We start from the raw sequence: 16,200 nt of genomic DNA, 5'->3' as shown, positions 1-16,200 counted from the left end.
GTGATTTCCTGAGTGAGAGAGGCCCCAGAGAGCCACTCGAAGCACAAAGGAAGAGAGTGTTTCCATTTGGTAGAAGAAGGAGGCTTCGTTGAAGAAGTGGCGTTCTATTCCTTTTTGCCACAAGGCAGCTGTGTTAAAGAAGGGAGAGTGTGACACCCCTCCAACCCCACCCCACCCCCGAAGTTCCACAGGAACACCAGTCAACAACATGACGTGAGGTCTTCCCTGAGAAAAATCTAGAAGCTGTATTTTATCCCCAGTTGTTTGCAGCCTCAACAGGAATCTGCTTGAAAACCAAGGATGTTCTGGATTTCTGAAGCTTCTTTTGTGGGCCCAGTTTAGTCTTTTGGGGCCCTGGCCTGAGAGACCCTATTCTGTGGGTTAGGACCTGGTAGGTCCCAAAGCCATATCATTACTTGGGGTTCAGCGTAGGGTCTGTGTCGACATGGTGTCTGAAATCTGGCCCCGGCCCTCCAGGGACACTTAGACCACAGGGCTCAGAGGGCCTTGGCTTGTCGGACTTTGGAGGGAGCACCAGAATATTCAGCAGAACAGAGTTCTTGAAAATTAGCTCCTTTGTGGCCAAAATGCAAATGAATAAATACCCAAAGCCCACTCATTTCAAACAGTGACCAGTTCCTATAAAATCCATTGCACTGCAACTCAGCGACGTGGACAGCCTTTTGGGGGAATTTACAGTGGGATTTCCCATCTTTCTAGTGGGAATGTATCTGCTCTTATCCAAGTCAGATCTCCATGCCACCACTATACTCACCTGAGCCCCCTTCCTAGCAAAGGGCCTGATGGCTGTTCCCCACTCAGCAGAACCCCTCTTGGCTTCTACAACACGGGTCTTCTGCTTTCCTCCTACCTCCTGGCAGGTCCCTCACAGTCGTCCTCTTCTCTGATCTCCCTCTGTGTTGCCTCAGCACACGGGTCCCCTTGTTTCTCTCTCTGCATGTATCCTAGGTGACCTCGCTCATCTCCAAGGCTTTAAACTCTTCACAGGTGTCTCCACCTAGAACTCTTCACCGGGCCCCAGCAGTGCTCTGCTGCCTGCTCCAATCTCCCCTCAGCTCCCTCCTGGCATCTCAGACTTCACTTGTCTGACACTGAGCCCTGTTCCCTCCCAGGCCAACGATACCTGACTGGCCATGGCCGTACAGCTCACTCCTCATCGCGGCTGTCAGCCTTCCAAAGGGTTTCCCCATCATATTCTCTCTCTTACTCTTTCTTAATCCTCACCCAAAGATATGTTTTCATTGTGGGATTTTTTTTTAATAGAGAAAAAGAGAGAGAGAGAGAGGCATCCATGTGAGAAACAATGATTGGTTGCCTTCTCGTATACGTCCCGACCAGGGATGGAACACAACATTTTGGTGTACGGGATGACACTCCAACCAACAGAGCCATCCGGCCAGGGCCATGCTCTCTTTTCATCAGCTCTGTTGTAAGGATTGTATTAATGCACAGCTTATAGAGGCTTTTGGTGTGCCCAGAAGCCCTGCTGGTCACCCATTCTCCTCTCTTGCTTTTCAGATGGGTTACACCCCCCTCCACGTGGCCAGTCATTATGGAAACATCAAGCTGGTGAAGTTCCTGCTACAGCACCAGGCAGACGTCAATGCCAAGACTAAGGTAGAGGGACGCCTGAGACCTGCCTCCTATATTGACCCTTCCTAAGTGCCAAATTAGTATGCAGCCAGAGTGACTCTGGGCTCCCTTGGGGCTCTGCCACAATTCTGAGCTGGGCCCCTGGAGGAGGAAATGGGGGAAAAGCATGTCCGTGTTGCACATGGAAGATGGATAGACTCTGTGGTGTGTGGGCAGGTCTTTGTCTCGGAGCTAGCTAATCCTGCCAAAATGTCTACCTCTCTTTACAGCTAGGATACAGCCCCTTGCACCAGGCGGCCCAACAGGGACACACAGACATCGTGACACTGCTTCTCAAAAATGGTGCTTCCCCAAACGAGGTCAGCTCGGTGAGTACCCACCTGGTTCCTGATTTCGGAAAATTGCTCCCCTGAGCAGCGCTGCGAGCTGTCCCTTAACCATAGGGTCTCGGTCTATCCTTACTGCATGTCTGGGGCCTGGACGGGCTGCTGAACCATAAAGTCCTAGCTGCCTGGGTCCCCCCAGGCCATGGCGTACTGTGATTAGATTCTCTTTCTGGTGAACGGAGGTTATCTTTTCAAGCACCATTTACCCTCCCCCCTTTACTTTTGCTTAAATGCAGCTGTTGAAACTCTCTCTAAAATATGTGAAGCTGCTGTCAGTGTGGTACAGTGAACAACACCAAACGCCTTGCGTGGCTCGCGGCGTTGCAGGGCCTCAGGGTGGTCCTTAGCAACGTCGGTGATCATTGTTGAGTGCGACCTTCCTCACCGGGCAATGCACGGGTTGTGCTAGATCACCTCTACGGCTGCTTACAGCTCAGAGAGTGTGCGGACTTTGATTATGGATGTGGTTGCTGAGATCCTAACTGTGGAATGGGCTGAATCTGTGGGGGCCCAGGGCACCTCCTGGAACTAGAGAACTTAAAAGAAAAAAAACAACAACCTCAATATCAGTTTACTCTTGCTTCGATCTTTCTCTTAAAATGAGTGTAGAAGATACATCCCTCCCCTATTTCTGGTCATTTGTGATTTCTGATTGGCCTGAGGGAGTTAGTTGAAGTATATGGATGACTTTAACCATCGTATTGCTCAGTTATTGACACCCAGAGAACTGGTATTGAGAGCAGTGAGCAGCATTGCCCTGTACCCTCATATTCCTGGTGCCTTCCTGTCTCATTTCTCCCCAGTTGGCTCCCTCATGGAAGTTTTTGACTTGTCCTGGCAAGATTTCCCTGCTCGTGTGTCAAGGTTCTTACACTCATCACTATAGATTTAAAGTATCCCTGCCCTCCTCTCTCATATACCTGGCTAACGTCTGGCACATGTCTGGGCTCACAAGTGTGCAGAGGTCCGAGGTGCAATCTGCCCACCTAGAACCCTCATAGCAGTTAGAATGTGAGCTTGTTCTCCCAGACGCCATTCCCTCGTCTGATCTCACCCTCTCTCTGCTGTTTTCCCCAGAATGGAACCACACCTCTGGCAATAGCCAAGCGCTTGGGCTACATCTCTGTAACAGACGTGCTCAAGGTTGTCACAGACGAAACCAGTGTCGTGGTATGTCTGCTTCTTTGCATCCTCACCCCATACACACAGCTGACTGACTGGGTGCACCTATGGGTTACTCTCAGAGCTGGGATTCTTCTGGTAGAAAGAACCAAGCCTAAAGGTGGGAGGGTCTTCTCCGTCCGATGGAGTTGTACCGCCACCTAGTGGTAGGAGGAATTGGGGCCGACCTAAAGGGGCAGTAGTACGATGGGCTTGGGGCAGACCAGGCAATGGGAAGCGGGTGTGTCATGTTTATCGCCCCCGTGATTCCTCTCAGACATCGGCTTCTAGGCTGGGAGCCTCTTAGCTCTGATTTTTTTCATTTGGGACAAACCTCCTTTCCCTCCTCCTTCCTGTCTCCAGGGTCATAACCAGGTAACCGCTGGATCAGTGTTCTATTTGGGTTGAATTCTCTGCTTTTTCTCATTTTAGTTAGTCAGTGACAAGCACCGGATGAGTTTCCCTGAGACGGTAGATGAGATCCTGGATGTTTCTGAAGATGAAGGTAAAGTCTGGGGTTTGACATAAGTTGGGGTAAAGTTGGGGACACGTGGGCTTTGAGCACTCCCTGAGTGCTTCCTGACCCACTCAGGTGTCCCTGTAGCACAGCACAGCTCCTCGGGTCTGCACTGAAACCAGAGAGAAACTGCTTTTCAAAGATGTTCTCTGCCCTCAAAAAATCTACGTCTCAGAGATTAAAATACAAAATCCCATGAAGTTTCATAAATATGTGTTTGCATATATTATGCATAGAATATGATTCTCCTCAGATCAATTATCAGAGCTGTAAAGAACTGCCATAGAATTCTGCCTGGTGCTTTCCTTCAGCTTTGAGCAAACAACAAGCTGTTTATTTTAAAATCTGTACGAATCTGTTTAATAAGCTGCTCTTCTGACCACATCAGGGGTCAGAAAGTTTGGGGGTATATCCATTTTCAACTTCTATGAACCAGGTGCTTGTAGCATCTTACAATCTCCTCACTTAAGGTAGGAAGGAACCCTCAGGATGTCCGTGTTCGGACTGGACTGGTTATTTCTCTGGCCCTTGAATGAATAACTTTACAACTAGATGATTAAAGCTGTGCTTGTGTCCCCTTTGGTGATATGCCTCTCGCTTGAACTGACTGCAATCCTGCCCTTTCTTAAACTTGGCTCTTCTTTGCTTTCCAGGAACTGCTCATATATCTATAATGGGTATGAAACACTTTCTGTTCCCTGTGGTCCTTTCTCACAGTACATTTCACCCCAAGCAATCCAAGCTCTCACTAATCCATTCCTGCTTTCCACCCTCCTCTGGCGGCTAACACCCCGGAGCCGGGAGCTTTGACTAAAACAGGAAATGTACACCCATAAGATCCATGCCCCAGCGGGTAGCTCCTGCCTGTCCATCTCTGTGTCTGTGCCCATGCCACTGTGTGTGTGACCATAACTGCATGAGCTGTTGTTGTTATTTCATTCTGTCAGCTCCAGATCACAGAGTCAGGACACTCACTGCTAAGGGACAGCAAACGACACTGCAGAGTCGAGGGCTCCAACTCCAGTGCAAGCAAGAAAGGGAAACAGAGGCAGTCTGGGTTGTAGGCATAGTGAGGACCTCGTGGTGACGGGCTTAGGAAGCGATGAGGCTCCACCTGCCATGGTTGCAAGAATCTGTCGGCCCTTCCAAACGGACGGGTGCGGTTCTGTGGTAGCTTGTGCTTCTGTGGTGTGTGGAGCGGAAAAGAACAGGAGCAGCCCTTTGGTGTCATCGCACGCTGCAAGGGCTCTTTGGAAGTGGAATTTGCCAAGCCAAAAAAAAAAGGTCTTTCTGGTTGTATTTTTTTTTTTCTTCTACAAAACCTGGTACAGACTAAGATGCTAGGAGCTGCTGCCCTGCCCTGGGTACCAGGGCTGAGGGAACAGGGCTGTCGAGGACGTTGCTAATGGGCCCCTTCGAGCATCTGAGCCTTCCTCCACTCCTCGGCACTGAGGACTGGGCAGAGCACTTTTTACAAAGAAAGAGGAAGTCCATTCTGTCACTCACTTAAACTCGTGTGGTTTCAGGAGAAGAACTCGTCGGCTCCAAGGCTGAGAGGCAGGATTCCAGGGATGTAGATGAAGAGAAAGAGCTGCTGGATTTTGTGCCGAAGCTAGATCAAGTGTAAGAAGTGCCTACCCCGTGGATGGCCGAGGTCTCAGAGCAGAGAAAAGTCACTGGAAGGCCAGCCCCTGGGTGTGCCCCTGACAGGGATAGGTGCTGGTCAGTTGGCCTGTGGGTCCGCACCTTAGGATAAACTAACTCTGAACCTTGAGCATCAAGTGGGGACATGGAGACCTCCCTTACAACATATTGGCCTGGAGTGTCTCCCCTCCTCTTTTGGTACCTCTGCCTCCCAACTTTGTTCCTCCCTCACTCACAGTCTCATATGCACTCCCCTTCTCCCTCTCACACACTCTCAGTTTCTCACCCAGAAAAATCCACTGGGAAAATTCACATTAGAAACTGGTGCCTGAGCTCTAACACTGACCACGTCCTTCCATACAGTGGGGAAAACACACAGAGAGGCTGTCTCTGCCCGGAACACATTTCTCACTCCTCCCTGTGACACTGGGAGTTACTCTGCTGTGGGCACATTACCACACAGGAATATTTTACAAGTAAATCTAGAAGAGACCACTGTGCAGAAACACTGAGCCCTCGGTGTTTTCTGGAAAGACAGATGCGTGCCAGCGTAGTCCCATGGCTTATACAAAGCAGGACAGTGGGACAAGCAGGAAGTGAAGCAACAAGCATATGTAATCAATTAGTATTTGTTGAATATCACTTAGAAAGAAGTACAAGACTTGGCTCCTGGCCATAAAGAAACTACAGATTTATTTGGTAGGATCAGAACACACACCAACAGGTCATATAGCAATGCAGAATAATGTGTGGAGGCCAGAGCGAGGATTCTATCAACAAGGGCTCTGAGGCTAAGAACTGGGCTGATGAGAGCGGGGAGGATCCCTGGAGGCGGTGGGCCCTTCAGTGAGATCATGAGGGACAGTGGGACTCCGGGGAAAGGCTTTGACGCGAAGGGAGGAAGCTGGTCAGTGGTGGAGGCTGAGTTGTATTGCATGTGCAAATGGGGGACGGGTCCAGGCTGTGGTGAGGAGCAGATTGGGTAGGTTATTATGGGGTACAGAGGTGTTTCACTGAGGCCTCCCATGGAAGGAGGGGGACCACTTGGAAGGATCATCTCTTTGATTTTCCAATTGTCTTGGTGCACAGGGTGGAGTCTCCAGCCATCCCGAGGATTCCCTGTGTCACACCTGAGACAGTGGTAATCAGATCTGAAGAGCCAGAACAGGTAGGAAGCATCCTTTCTCTTGTTTTCCATTTTGTGGAGAGCAGAGACCCCCGGGACAATGATTGCTTCGAGATGACCTGGGGTATGAGAGGAGCTAACAGTTGAAACACGTGTAGCATTTACCGAGCCCTGCACATTCAAGATTCTACGTGCTCCTCGTAGCCCCTGGGGTGTCGGTGTTATCCCAGACGTGACTGACATGGCGTCTCGCAGAGCCCACGGGCGTGGGAAACACCATTACGCTGGTTCAGTCACGAGCAAGGCTGAGAACTGACACCAGAAGTTCAGCTCAAAAGCCCATGTTCTCTCGGCCATGACCCCGGTGCACGCATGCGCTCTCTGCAGCCATGGGGGCAGCAGGTCATGGTGCTGGAGAGCTAGCCCGAGGCTGCACCTGCCCCTTCAGCGAAGTTTCAGGCACGTCACAGAACCCCGCGCTCCTTTTCTTTTCCATCAGGAAAAGGGAGCAGTTTCTGCCTCACCTTCCTTAATGGATTATTAGGAGCTTAAAACACCAATAGGAATAGAAGAGGGTGTCAGAGAGATTGTTCCCACTTGGGATATTACTCATTGCAGTACCCTACGTTGTGGCTCCCCTGGATGGCATCTGAATTTGTCTCCAACAAGGGTCGGATGGTTTAAAACAATTTCATTTCCCTTTGGTTACTTTTATGCCATTGGCACTGGTTTTTTTCCCCCCTAGAACAAGGGGTTTTTCTAGCATAAAAAGAAAGCAGTGTGGTGTTTGAGGTTGGAAATGACAGCCTGAGGCCTGATAACTGAGCCCGGCATGTCTGTGTCCCACAAAGGCTGGTCTCTTCCACTGCCCCTGAGGCGGGGTGTGTCTGAGTGCAGCAGCCATCGCCCTGGCCCCACGTGGCTGTGAAGCTGTCCAGCCAGCCATTCTAGGCTGGGTATATTGTGGTGGTGGATATTGGTGTCACTCATTGGGTGGCATCTGGGGGACATGGTCAGATACAGCCCTGGTCCTGCTGGGGCACACTCCCTGGGTGCTGCCCAAATCAACAAAAGCAGCTGGGTGGAACTGTGTTCTGCTGTTCCTTGACCAACCCATTCTCCTCGACTCCTCAAATCAGCAGGTGTTGCTGGAGTCCTTCTGTGTGGCCTGCATAGGGCTGGATGGCAGACTAGGAGAACCATCCCTGCCTCCTAGGAGCTGATGGTCCAACTGGCAAGGGTGGACTCAGCTACATGAAACCATTTAGCACAAAATGAGGGAAGCGTAACTATCCAAGTGCTCAACGGTGTGGTGTGAGTTTTTCCAGATCAGAGTCAAAGGGAAAGATTGATGGAGGAGGCGGGACATGAAAAGGGAACAGTGAAGGAGAGGGACAGGGCGTCTGCACCTGTGGGAAAGCATGAGCAAGAGCAGAGTTGAGAACAGGCCTGGAGGGCATGGAGACAGGTCCAGACCCTGGTGGCTTTCATGAGTCCTTGTGTGAGGCAGCCCCATGTCCTGTAGTTGCAGCATTACTGTGAGGCAGGGCCTGTCCCATGGGCAGGTGAGATAACACACACACACACACACACACACACACAAGGGCAATGGTCTGTTCCAGTCACCTCATGGACCTCAGGTGCCTGCAGGACAAGGAGCTCGCCCAGAGCTAAGGAGCAAGTAGGCGATGGTGCAGAATCTGTTGCCAACTCTAGTGTGAAAACCAAGCCAGCTCAAGCAGAGGTTTCAGGCTGGGGTGTAGCTGGAGAACAGGGGGGTAGGTCAGCAGTGGGCGCAGGACCTAAGATTGAAGCCAGACTGCAGGGAGGACCTGCTCCATCCGTTCCGAGACTCCGTCCCAGGGTCATAGCCGAGGAGAGGCCATGCTAGGAGGAAGCCGTGCTTCCTTTCACTCTGGGCACGCCTTGCGCCCACAGGCTCAGCGGTGAGCCTGTGGGAGCTCTTCCTCCACGGGTCCCCGTGGTTCTTGGCGAGGAAGTGCTCCTGAGCCTCCCCAGCCGGGCTCAGCATCGGCTGTCTGGAGACCAGCACCTGTGGCTGGGAGGGGCTAAGACAGTTGGCCTTTTTCTCCTCCTCAGGCATCTAAAGAGTATGATGAAGACTCACTCATCCCCAGCAGCCCGGCCACAGAGACCTCAGACAACATCAGCCCGGTGGCCAGCCCCGTGCACACAGGGTGAGTGGCCCCCACGAGGGACTCGGGCCCCCACGCTCCCTGTCTCGGAGGGAGCACGAGGATACCCAACACGGATCTGCCTGTGCCCTAGGTTTCTGGTGAGCTTCATGGTGGACGCCCGGGGAGGCTCCATGAGAGGGAGCCGGCACAACGGCCTGCGGGTGGTGATCCCACCTCGGACGTGTGCGGCACCCACTCGCATCACCTGCCGCCTGGTCAAGCCGCAGAAGCTGAGCACGCCGCCCCCGCTGGCCGAGGAGGAGGGCCTGGCCAGCAGGATCATCGCGCTGGGGCCCACGGGGGCTCAGTTCCTGAGGTGAGAGGCCTCTCTGGGTATGCAGGGTGTCCCTAACCTGTCCCTGCCCTAAGGATCCATCGCTGCCACCTCGGCAGCAACCACAGAGCCACCTGCCACAGGGCAGAGAGGGGACAAGCCTGGTGCCCCCGTCATCTCATTTCTCTGCTGTCCTGGCAGGAACAGCACCCCAAGCCCTCCATCCCCTTTAACTGCCTGTTCCTGGTTACACCAAGGAGTCCACAGCCCAGGTGGAGCTCAATACTCTCCAACCTCGTATGACACTAGAGAAGGGATGGGAAGACAGAGCTACTTTGGAACCCGCCCCCCCCCCCCCCCCCTGGCCAGGATTTAATTATTTCAGCTTCAAAATGGTCTTACTAGACTAAGACATCTTTACAGCATCACCCCATGGCCGGCAAGATCAATGGGCTTCGAAGCCCGTTCATTCCTCACCTTGTCTGCGGCAGGCAGACGGGGCTTCTGCCCAAGATTTGTTGTTATTCAGGCACCACGGCTGGCGGCTGGTAGCAGCTGGCGCGCGGGGACAGGTCTTGCCCAGAAAGCCCTGCCTTCTCATCTCTGTCCACTCCCTGTCTCCACCCCAAGCTCCCACCCACCACTTGTAAAGCAGCCTGCAGAGGCCTTTGTGCTGATTTCCCCTCCGAGTGTAGTCCTCCCGTCATTATCGCTGTGCTAGCGGAAGCCGGGGCTCCGAGAGGCGCTGTGCAGAGATGTCAGGCGGGCTCAGCATCAGGTCCGAGGGCAGAGCTGTTTGCCTGGTGGTGACTGACAGGGGCCATGGGGTGGCTCAGGAACCTGAGGCAGGTCTGTTCCACAGTCGGGACCTGCCCACAGGTGGGGCCCCACTGTGCCTACAGGACCCCTTCTCCCTCCAGGCGGGAACCAGCTGCCCCACAACCCCGTCTTCCCTCCCTTTGCCACAAGGCACGCACCCCAAATCCTCACACCTCCCCACCATCCACTCTGTGCCCGCAGCCCTGTGATTGTGGAGATCCCCCACTTTGCCTCCCATGGCCGCGGGGATCGTGAGCTCGTGGTACTGCGGAGTGAAAACGGCTCCGTGTGGAAGGAACACAAGAGCCGCTACGGAGAAAGCTACCTGGATCAGATCCTCAACGGAATGGACGAAGGTAACTGAGCCCCAGAGGCCCCAGAGCAGGCGGCCTCCTTCTGGAAGATGGCGTTTGAGGTTGTACTTTGGGGATGGGCTGTTGGCTGCCTGGAGTTTGGAGAGCCCAAGAGCATGGAGATGGCCTGTTGAGTGCAGTTCCGGGTCCCTAGGGCATCTGAGTGAGCACCTGACCCCTATTTGTCACCTGCATCTCCTTCTGGACCTTCTGGATGCAGGGATTTCTCCCTCCTGGCAGCTCAGCCTCCCCCTTCCCTGCCTCCCCACTGGGTGGAGGCCTGCCCCCGGAGAGAACAGTGCTGAGGGGGCTCTGGGACACGGTGGTGGCTGAGCCTGGGCTCAGCATGATGGGGCTAATGGCACCATGCCCTGTGATTCCAGAACTGGGGAGTCTGGAGGAGCTGGAGAAGAAGCGGGTGTGCCGCATCATCACCACGGACTTCCCCTTGTACTTCGTGATCATGTCCCGGCTCTGCCAGGACTACGACACCATCGGCCCTGAAGGGGGCTCTCTGAAGAGCAAGCTGGTGCCCCTGGTGCAGGCGACGTTCCCAGAAAATGCCGTCACCAAGAGAGTGAAGCTGGCTCTGCAGGTGAGTGGCCTCCTCCTCACCCGATGGGGCGCCCCTGCCCCCCCTTCCGCCCCCCGCCGTACCCAGACAGAGTGCATGAAAGGTGGGAGGTGTTCAAGGCCCTCAGGAAGATGACCCTCACCCCCACACTTTTGTCCAGTGCCTGAAAATTTCATTAGAGATTTGACATTAAAGCTCAAAAGACAGTTGGGTGGGTGGGATCCGGCAGGCAGCAGCTCCCTGTGAAGTTGCTGAATGTCCGGGATAAGGCATTAACCCACATGGCCTCCTGGAGGGTACCTTCCTGGGAATGAGGAGCCACAGGGAAATGGTCAGAAAGGAGAGCTAAACAGTGCCGTCAGCCCTGGGCAGCCTGGGTCCCACCTTTGCACTCTGTATAGGCAGCCCCTTGGGGACTGTGCTGTTTCCTGTCCACGAGCCCCCCTGAGGCTCTGGGGCTGAGTGTCCCCTGTTCGGCCCTTCGCAGGCCCAGCCTGTTCCAGATGAGCTTGTCACCAAACTCCTGGGAAATCAGGCCACGTTCAGCCCCATTGTCACCGTGGAGCCCAGGCGCCGGAAATTTCACCGGCCAATCGGGCTGCGGATCCCACTCCCTCCTTCCTGGACGGACAACCCGCGGGACAGCGGGGAGGGAGACACCACCAGCCTGCGCCTGCTCTGCAGCGTCATTGGTGAGAGGTTACCCCTGGCCTCTGGCCTGTCTTCTGTCCTTCCAGCCACTCCCGGGGGAGACAGGAGAAGGCAAAGATAGCCGCCGTCTCGCATTTTGTTGGCTTGGCCTAGTGAGGTGCTCTCCAAAGGGATGGAGGGGTGATGCATCTGAGTAGAGACCACACCATCCGTGGAAGCACCCCCGGCTACTCTGGGAAGGGAGCTGGGGGGCACTAGAGGAAGAAGAGGAGAGTATGGGCAAACAGGTGTGCTCAGAGCTTCACTAGATGTGCCTGTCTCTGCCGGCTGCTCTGGGAAGGGGGCTGGGGGGCACTAGGAGGAAGAGGAGGAGAGTATGGGCGAACAGGTGTGCTCAGGGCTTCACCAGATGTGCCTGTCTCTGCCCTGCACCCCGGCCTCACTGCTTTGGCAAGCTCTTTGTCTGTGTTCTGAAGACTGTCTCCCAGCCCATTCTCTGGTCCTGTTGTAGGAGGAACAGACCAAGCCCAGTGGGAAGATATAACAGGAACAACCAAGCTCGTGTATGCCAATGAGTGTGCCACCTTCACCACCAACGTCTCTGCCAGGTGAGATGTGTCCCAGCCCAGCCCAGCCTAGGGGACTTCCGGGCCCTGCATGGAGGGGTCAGCGCTGCCCCTGGCGGTAGCCACCCTCGTGCCCCCGCCTGCCCATCCCCGGCTTGAACCTCAGTGTCCTCCACATCGAAGCCCACCAGGGACCACCAGGAGTGCCCGAGGGGCCATGGCATGGCTTGCAGGTCGCTCCTGTCTGGGTGGCAATGAAGCTCTCCATTGGGCATTTAGGGACGTGCTTATGCCTAGCCCTCTCTTTCCAGGTTTTGGCTGTCGGACTGTCCTCGGACTGCAGAGGCCGTGAACTTCGCCACCCTGCTGTACAAGGAGCTTACCGCGGTGCCCTACATGGCCAAGTTTGTCATTTTTGCCAAGATGAATGACCCCCGAGAAGGGCGGCTGCGCTGCTACTGTATGACGGACGATAAGGTGGACAAGACCCTCGAGCATCACGAGAACTTCGTTGAGGTGGCCCGGAGCAGGGACATAGAGGTAAGCACCTGCACCCCTTTGCCATTTGTCGCTGGGCACTCCCGGGCTGGCCTCACGTCCCACGGTGAGACAGAGCTTCTGGAGCCAGGAGAGGGCACATGTGGGCTCTTTTCTCCAGGACCATGGCCCAGGGCAGTCGGGAAATCCTTCCTTGGGTGATGGGGGGAGGCTTCCTGGGCTGTCTCTTTTTTTTAAATATATATTTTGATCGATTTCAGAGAGGAAGGGAGGGGGAGAGAGAGATAGAAACATCAATGATGAGAATCATTGATCCGTTGCCTCCTGCACGCCCCCTACTGGGGATCGAGCCCGCAACCCAGGCATGTGCCCTTGACGGGAATTGAACCCCGGGACCCTTCAGTGCACAGGCTGACGCTCTATTCACTGAGCCAAACCGGCCAGGGCCTGGGCTGTTTCTTTGATGCCCCTCTTGAGATGCACCCGAAGGTGAGGAACGTTGTTGTTGGCCCAGTGATTTGTGATGATGAGAGCTGACATTTGTTGAAGTCCTTAGGTACCAGGTAATAGTAAAAGTGCTTGGCTAGCAGAATCTCACCTGAATCTCATAACTGTGTGTACTTTATCCCCTGTTTACAGATGAGGAGACTGAGGCTGAGAGAGGTTAAGTAACCTATCTAAGGTCACATAACTAAGTAAACAGTCGGGAAAGGATTTGTCCAAGTAGTCTGACCCCAGAGCCCACACTCTGGCCTGTGCCAGGGTTTTGGTAGCGTCCAGATGAGGAAGCAGGGGAGAGGGCGGGAAGATGATGACTGGATTGGGATCTGCCACTGACCCCAGGATACTCGCTCGTGTTAAGATGTGTGATAAGCCACAATCTTCCCAAAAGTCTGGTCTCAGAGTTTGTGCTGAGCCTTTGTGGGTGGCTGAGGGCCTAGAAGAAAGAAATAACTAAGCAAAGCATTTATTCTGTTTGGGCCTCAATTTCCTCAGCTGTCAAATGGGTTCAGTTGAAAGCAGTATATACACAGTAGGGCCCCTTATGTTAGGGGTGAGGTTAAAATGTCGCATGGACCCGAGCCGGTTTGGCTCAGTGGATAGAACGTCGGCCTCGGACTGAAGGGTCCTGGGTTAAATTCCGGTCAAGGGCACATACCTCGGTTTGCAGGCTTGATCCCCAGCCCTGGTGGGAAGCAAGCAATCGATGTGTCTCTCTCATATCGATGTTTCTCTCTTTCTGTCTCTCCCCCTCCCTTCTGTGCTCTCTAAGAAATAAATGGGGGGAAATATCTTCTGGTGAGGATTAACAAAAAAACAAACAACAAAAAAACTTGCATGGTCCTTCTAGCACTTTGCATACACTAAACATTTTGGATGGGTGTGAAAAACGGTTTGTTTTTTCAGAAGTCATTTTATGATATCCTAGTGGGGTTCTAGGGCACTCTGACAGCAATCCTGGTCAGCCAGACAGGGATATATGAATGTTTCTGCTTGCTGTAAAACCCTTTCCAGTAAAAAAGCATAACGTGGAAATATAACCTTTTCCCAAACCAACAGTGGTTTCCCAGAGCAGACCTGTACCTGGAGCTGTAGGAGGGGTGCATCCCGAGAGAGGGAAGGCCAGAGCTGAAGGCAGGACAGCACATCTGGGTGCTTCTACGTGACAGCTGGATTGCTTTCCCTTCCCTGCAGGTGCTGGAAGGGACGCCCCTGTTCGCAGAACTCGCCGGGAACCTGGTGCCCGTCAAAAAAGCTGCCCAGCAGCGGAGTTTCCAGTTCCAGTCATTCCGGGAGAACCGTCTGGCCATTCCTGTAAAGGTGCCGACCTCGCTTCTGGGCCTAGAAAGTTTGGGAGGCAGAAATCTCTCAGCCAACCTCGTGGCCTGTGGAACGCCCCCCTGAGCTCGCCTTTGTGTGATTGGATTTAGGTGAGGGACAGCAGCCGAGAACCAGGAGGGTCCTTATCGTTCCTGCGCAAGGCGATGAAGTACGAGGACACGCAGCACATTCTCTGCCACTTGAACATCACCATGCCCCCCTGCACCAAGGTGAGCTGCCCCCTGAGGAGGATCCTGGGCCAGAGGTGGGGTCCCTGAGGAGGTCGTAGGTCGACCTTCCAAAGGCCTTCCCCCTGTTGAAAAGCTGCCTTTGAATTCCCTGAGGCTCGGAAAGGCTCTTCAGTCTCCTCTGACATTTGGCTGTGGCCTGGCAGGGACAGCATGCCTGGCCCTTTCTGCAAAGCTCAGGAACAAAACATCAGTGTCAGGTGGCAATAGGCGTGCTCACCCTAGGGACGCTGAGCTCTCTAGTATGTCCCTTAGGAGGTTCGAAGGAACCTGGAAAACATCTACCCGGCACCCCTCGTCTGAGGCCTCTGAGGCTTAAAACTGGGCATTGAATTGCTCAAGGTCACCCAGCCATTTGATAGCTTTTTTTGAGCCTCTTTTTCAGGTGCTTCCCCCAGGGAGGCAGGCCCTCAGAGAAGGGATCCCTGGTGCCTCAGCCAGTGCAAACACCCAGGTTTTTGAGCTCAGCAAAGGCATCGTGACCAAGTATAGTCACTTACTGATATCCGTAGGAGTATCAGCGTCAGCACATATCACAGGGACTTTGGAGTGATCCTATGTCTCCATGTTTTTGTTGGTGTTGTTTTAACAATCAGCCTTCCCTGCCAAAATAGGAAAGCAGCAAGGTTACATTCATGCATCTGTGGCTCAAATTCTCTTTCCTGTCTGGGGACCGGGGGGAGCCAACTTCTTTTTCAAAATAGAATTCCTGCATCCTGAAGCAAGCATCTGGTGCTTTTCCATGGCGTTAGGCCTTAGTCTAGTGTCACAAATGGGTCTTTTGAGCAGAAAGGAATCCAGAAAACATTTTTTGTGTTTTTTTTTTTTTTTTAGTTCAAACCCCAGCTTCACCATTTATTAGCTGAGTGAGCTTGCACAAGTTATTTAGCCTGTCTGTGCCTCAGTTTCCTCATTGATGACATGGGAATAATAATAGTATCTACCTTGTAGGTCATTGTGAGGATTACACAGGGCCTGGAACATGATAAGGGCCTCACGGGTTTGTAATTATTGTTATAATTTTTAAAATATATATTTTTATTGAATTTTTAAAGAGGAAGGAAGGGAGAGGGATAGAGAGATAGAAACATCAATGAGAAATTTCATCGATTGGCTGCCTCCTGCACGCCCCCTACTTGGGATCGAGCCCACAACCCAGGCATGTGCCCTGGCGGGGAATCAAACTGGTGACCTCTTGGTTCCTGAGTCGACGTTCAATCACAGAACCCCATCAGCCAGGCATTATTACTACTACTATTATTATTATCATTACTATTATCATTATTAAAGTATGTGAGGATTAGCAACACCCTCTCACCCCCACACTTCTACTCCTTGTGTTCAGGCTCCAAAGAAGTGGAGTCTTACTGTTCTCCACCCCATAGCTTATAGCTCGAATCACCTTCTCCAAGAAGAGGGAGGGCCTGAAACCCACAGCACGCTTTCCTTGTCGTCCTTCTGCAGGGGAGCGGAGCCGATGACAGGAGACGGACTTTGACACCGCTGGCCCTGAGATACAGCATTCTCAGCGAATCCACACTGGGTATACACCTCCCTGGCATGCTATGTGCCTGCTACCTTTTCCAAGGAGGTTGTGAGTGAGCCCACTCCTCATCCTCACAGCAGCTCTCTGTTGCTATGATTGACACAGTGCATTATAAACACAGCAGGTGGAACCTTTGGCTGGGTCCCCTCCTGACCCTTCCAGGGTTCTCAATTAATCTGGTGCACACTGGGGTTCACACCTGAC

At 53.2% G+C, this 16,200-nt stretch overlaps 1 protein-coding gene across 9 annotated transcripts in view; it reads left to right on the top strand.

Annotated features, from left to right (window-relative positions):
- The window catches only part of ANK1 (ankyrin 1), a 223,234-nt gene that overhangs the window by 171,646 nt on the left and 35,388 nt on the right, over positions 1 to 16,200 (top strand). For 6 of the 9 annotated variants that reach the window (XM_080662602.1, XM_080662600.1, XM_080662594.1 and 3 more), the window contains 17 exons: positions 1,540 to 1,638; positions 1,884 to 1,982; positions 3,078 to 3,170; positions 3,594 to 3,666; positions 4,332 to 4,355; positions 5,205 to 5,301; positions 6,412 to 6,490; positions 8,549 to 8,646; positions 8,738 to 8,962; positions 9,941 to 10,095; positions 10,476 to 10,687; positions 11,154 to 11,358; positions 11,829 to 11,925; positions 12,195 to 12,423; positions 14,077 to 14,202; positions 14,313 to 14,432; positions 15,915 to 15,993. In XM_080662602.1, coding sequence (XP_080518728.1) covers positions 1,540 to 1,638; positions 1,884 to 1,982; positions 3,078 to 3,170; positions 3,594 to 3,666; positions 4,332 to 4,355; positions 5,205 to 5,301; positions 6,412 to 6,490; positions 8,549 to 8,646; positions 8,738 to 8,962; positions 9,941 to 10,095; positions 10,476 to 10,687; positions 11,154 to 11,358; positions 11,829 to 11,925; positions 12,195 to 12,423; positions 14,077 to 14,202; positions 14,313 to 14,432; positions 15,915 to 15,993 — 2,110 coding nt within the window. The remainder of the gene's footprint in view (positions 1 to 1,539; positions 1,639 to 1,883; positions 1,983 to 3,077; positions 3,171 to 3,593; positions 3,667 to 4,331; positions 4,356 to 5,204; positions 5,302 to 6,411; positions 6,491 to 8,548; positions 8,647 to 8,737; positions 8,963 to 9,940; positions 10,096 to 10,475; positions 10,688 to 11,153; positions 11,359 to 11,828; positions 11,926 to 12,194; positions 12,424 to 14,076; positions 14,203 to 14,312; positions 14,433 to 15,914; positions 15,994 to 16,200) is intronic. The other 3 variants (XM_080662604.1, XM_080662598.1, XM_080662599.1) reach the window with 1 other exon arrangement.

The sequence above is a fragment of the Plecotus auritus genome, assembly GCF_963455305.1.
Source record: "Plecotus auritus genome assembly, chromosome: 3".
Taxonomy (NCBI): domain Eukaryota; kingdom Metazoa; phylum Chordata; class Mammalia; order Chiroptera; family Vespertilionidae; genus Plecotus; species Plecotus auritus.
Note: the sequence above shows the minus strand (reverse complement) of the source record. Positions and strands in the feature narration are given on the sequence as shown.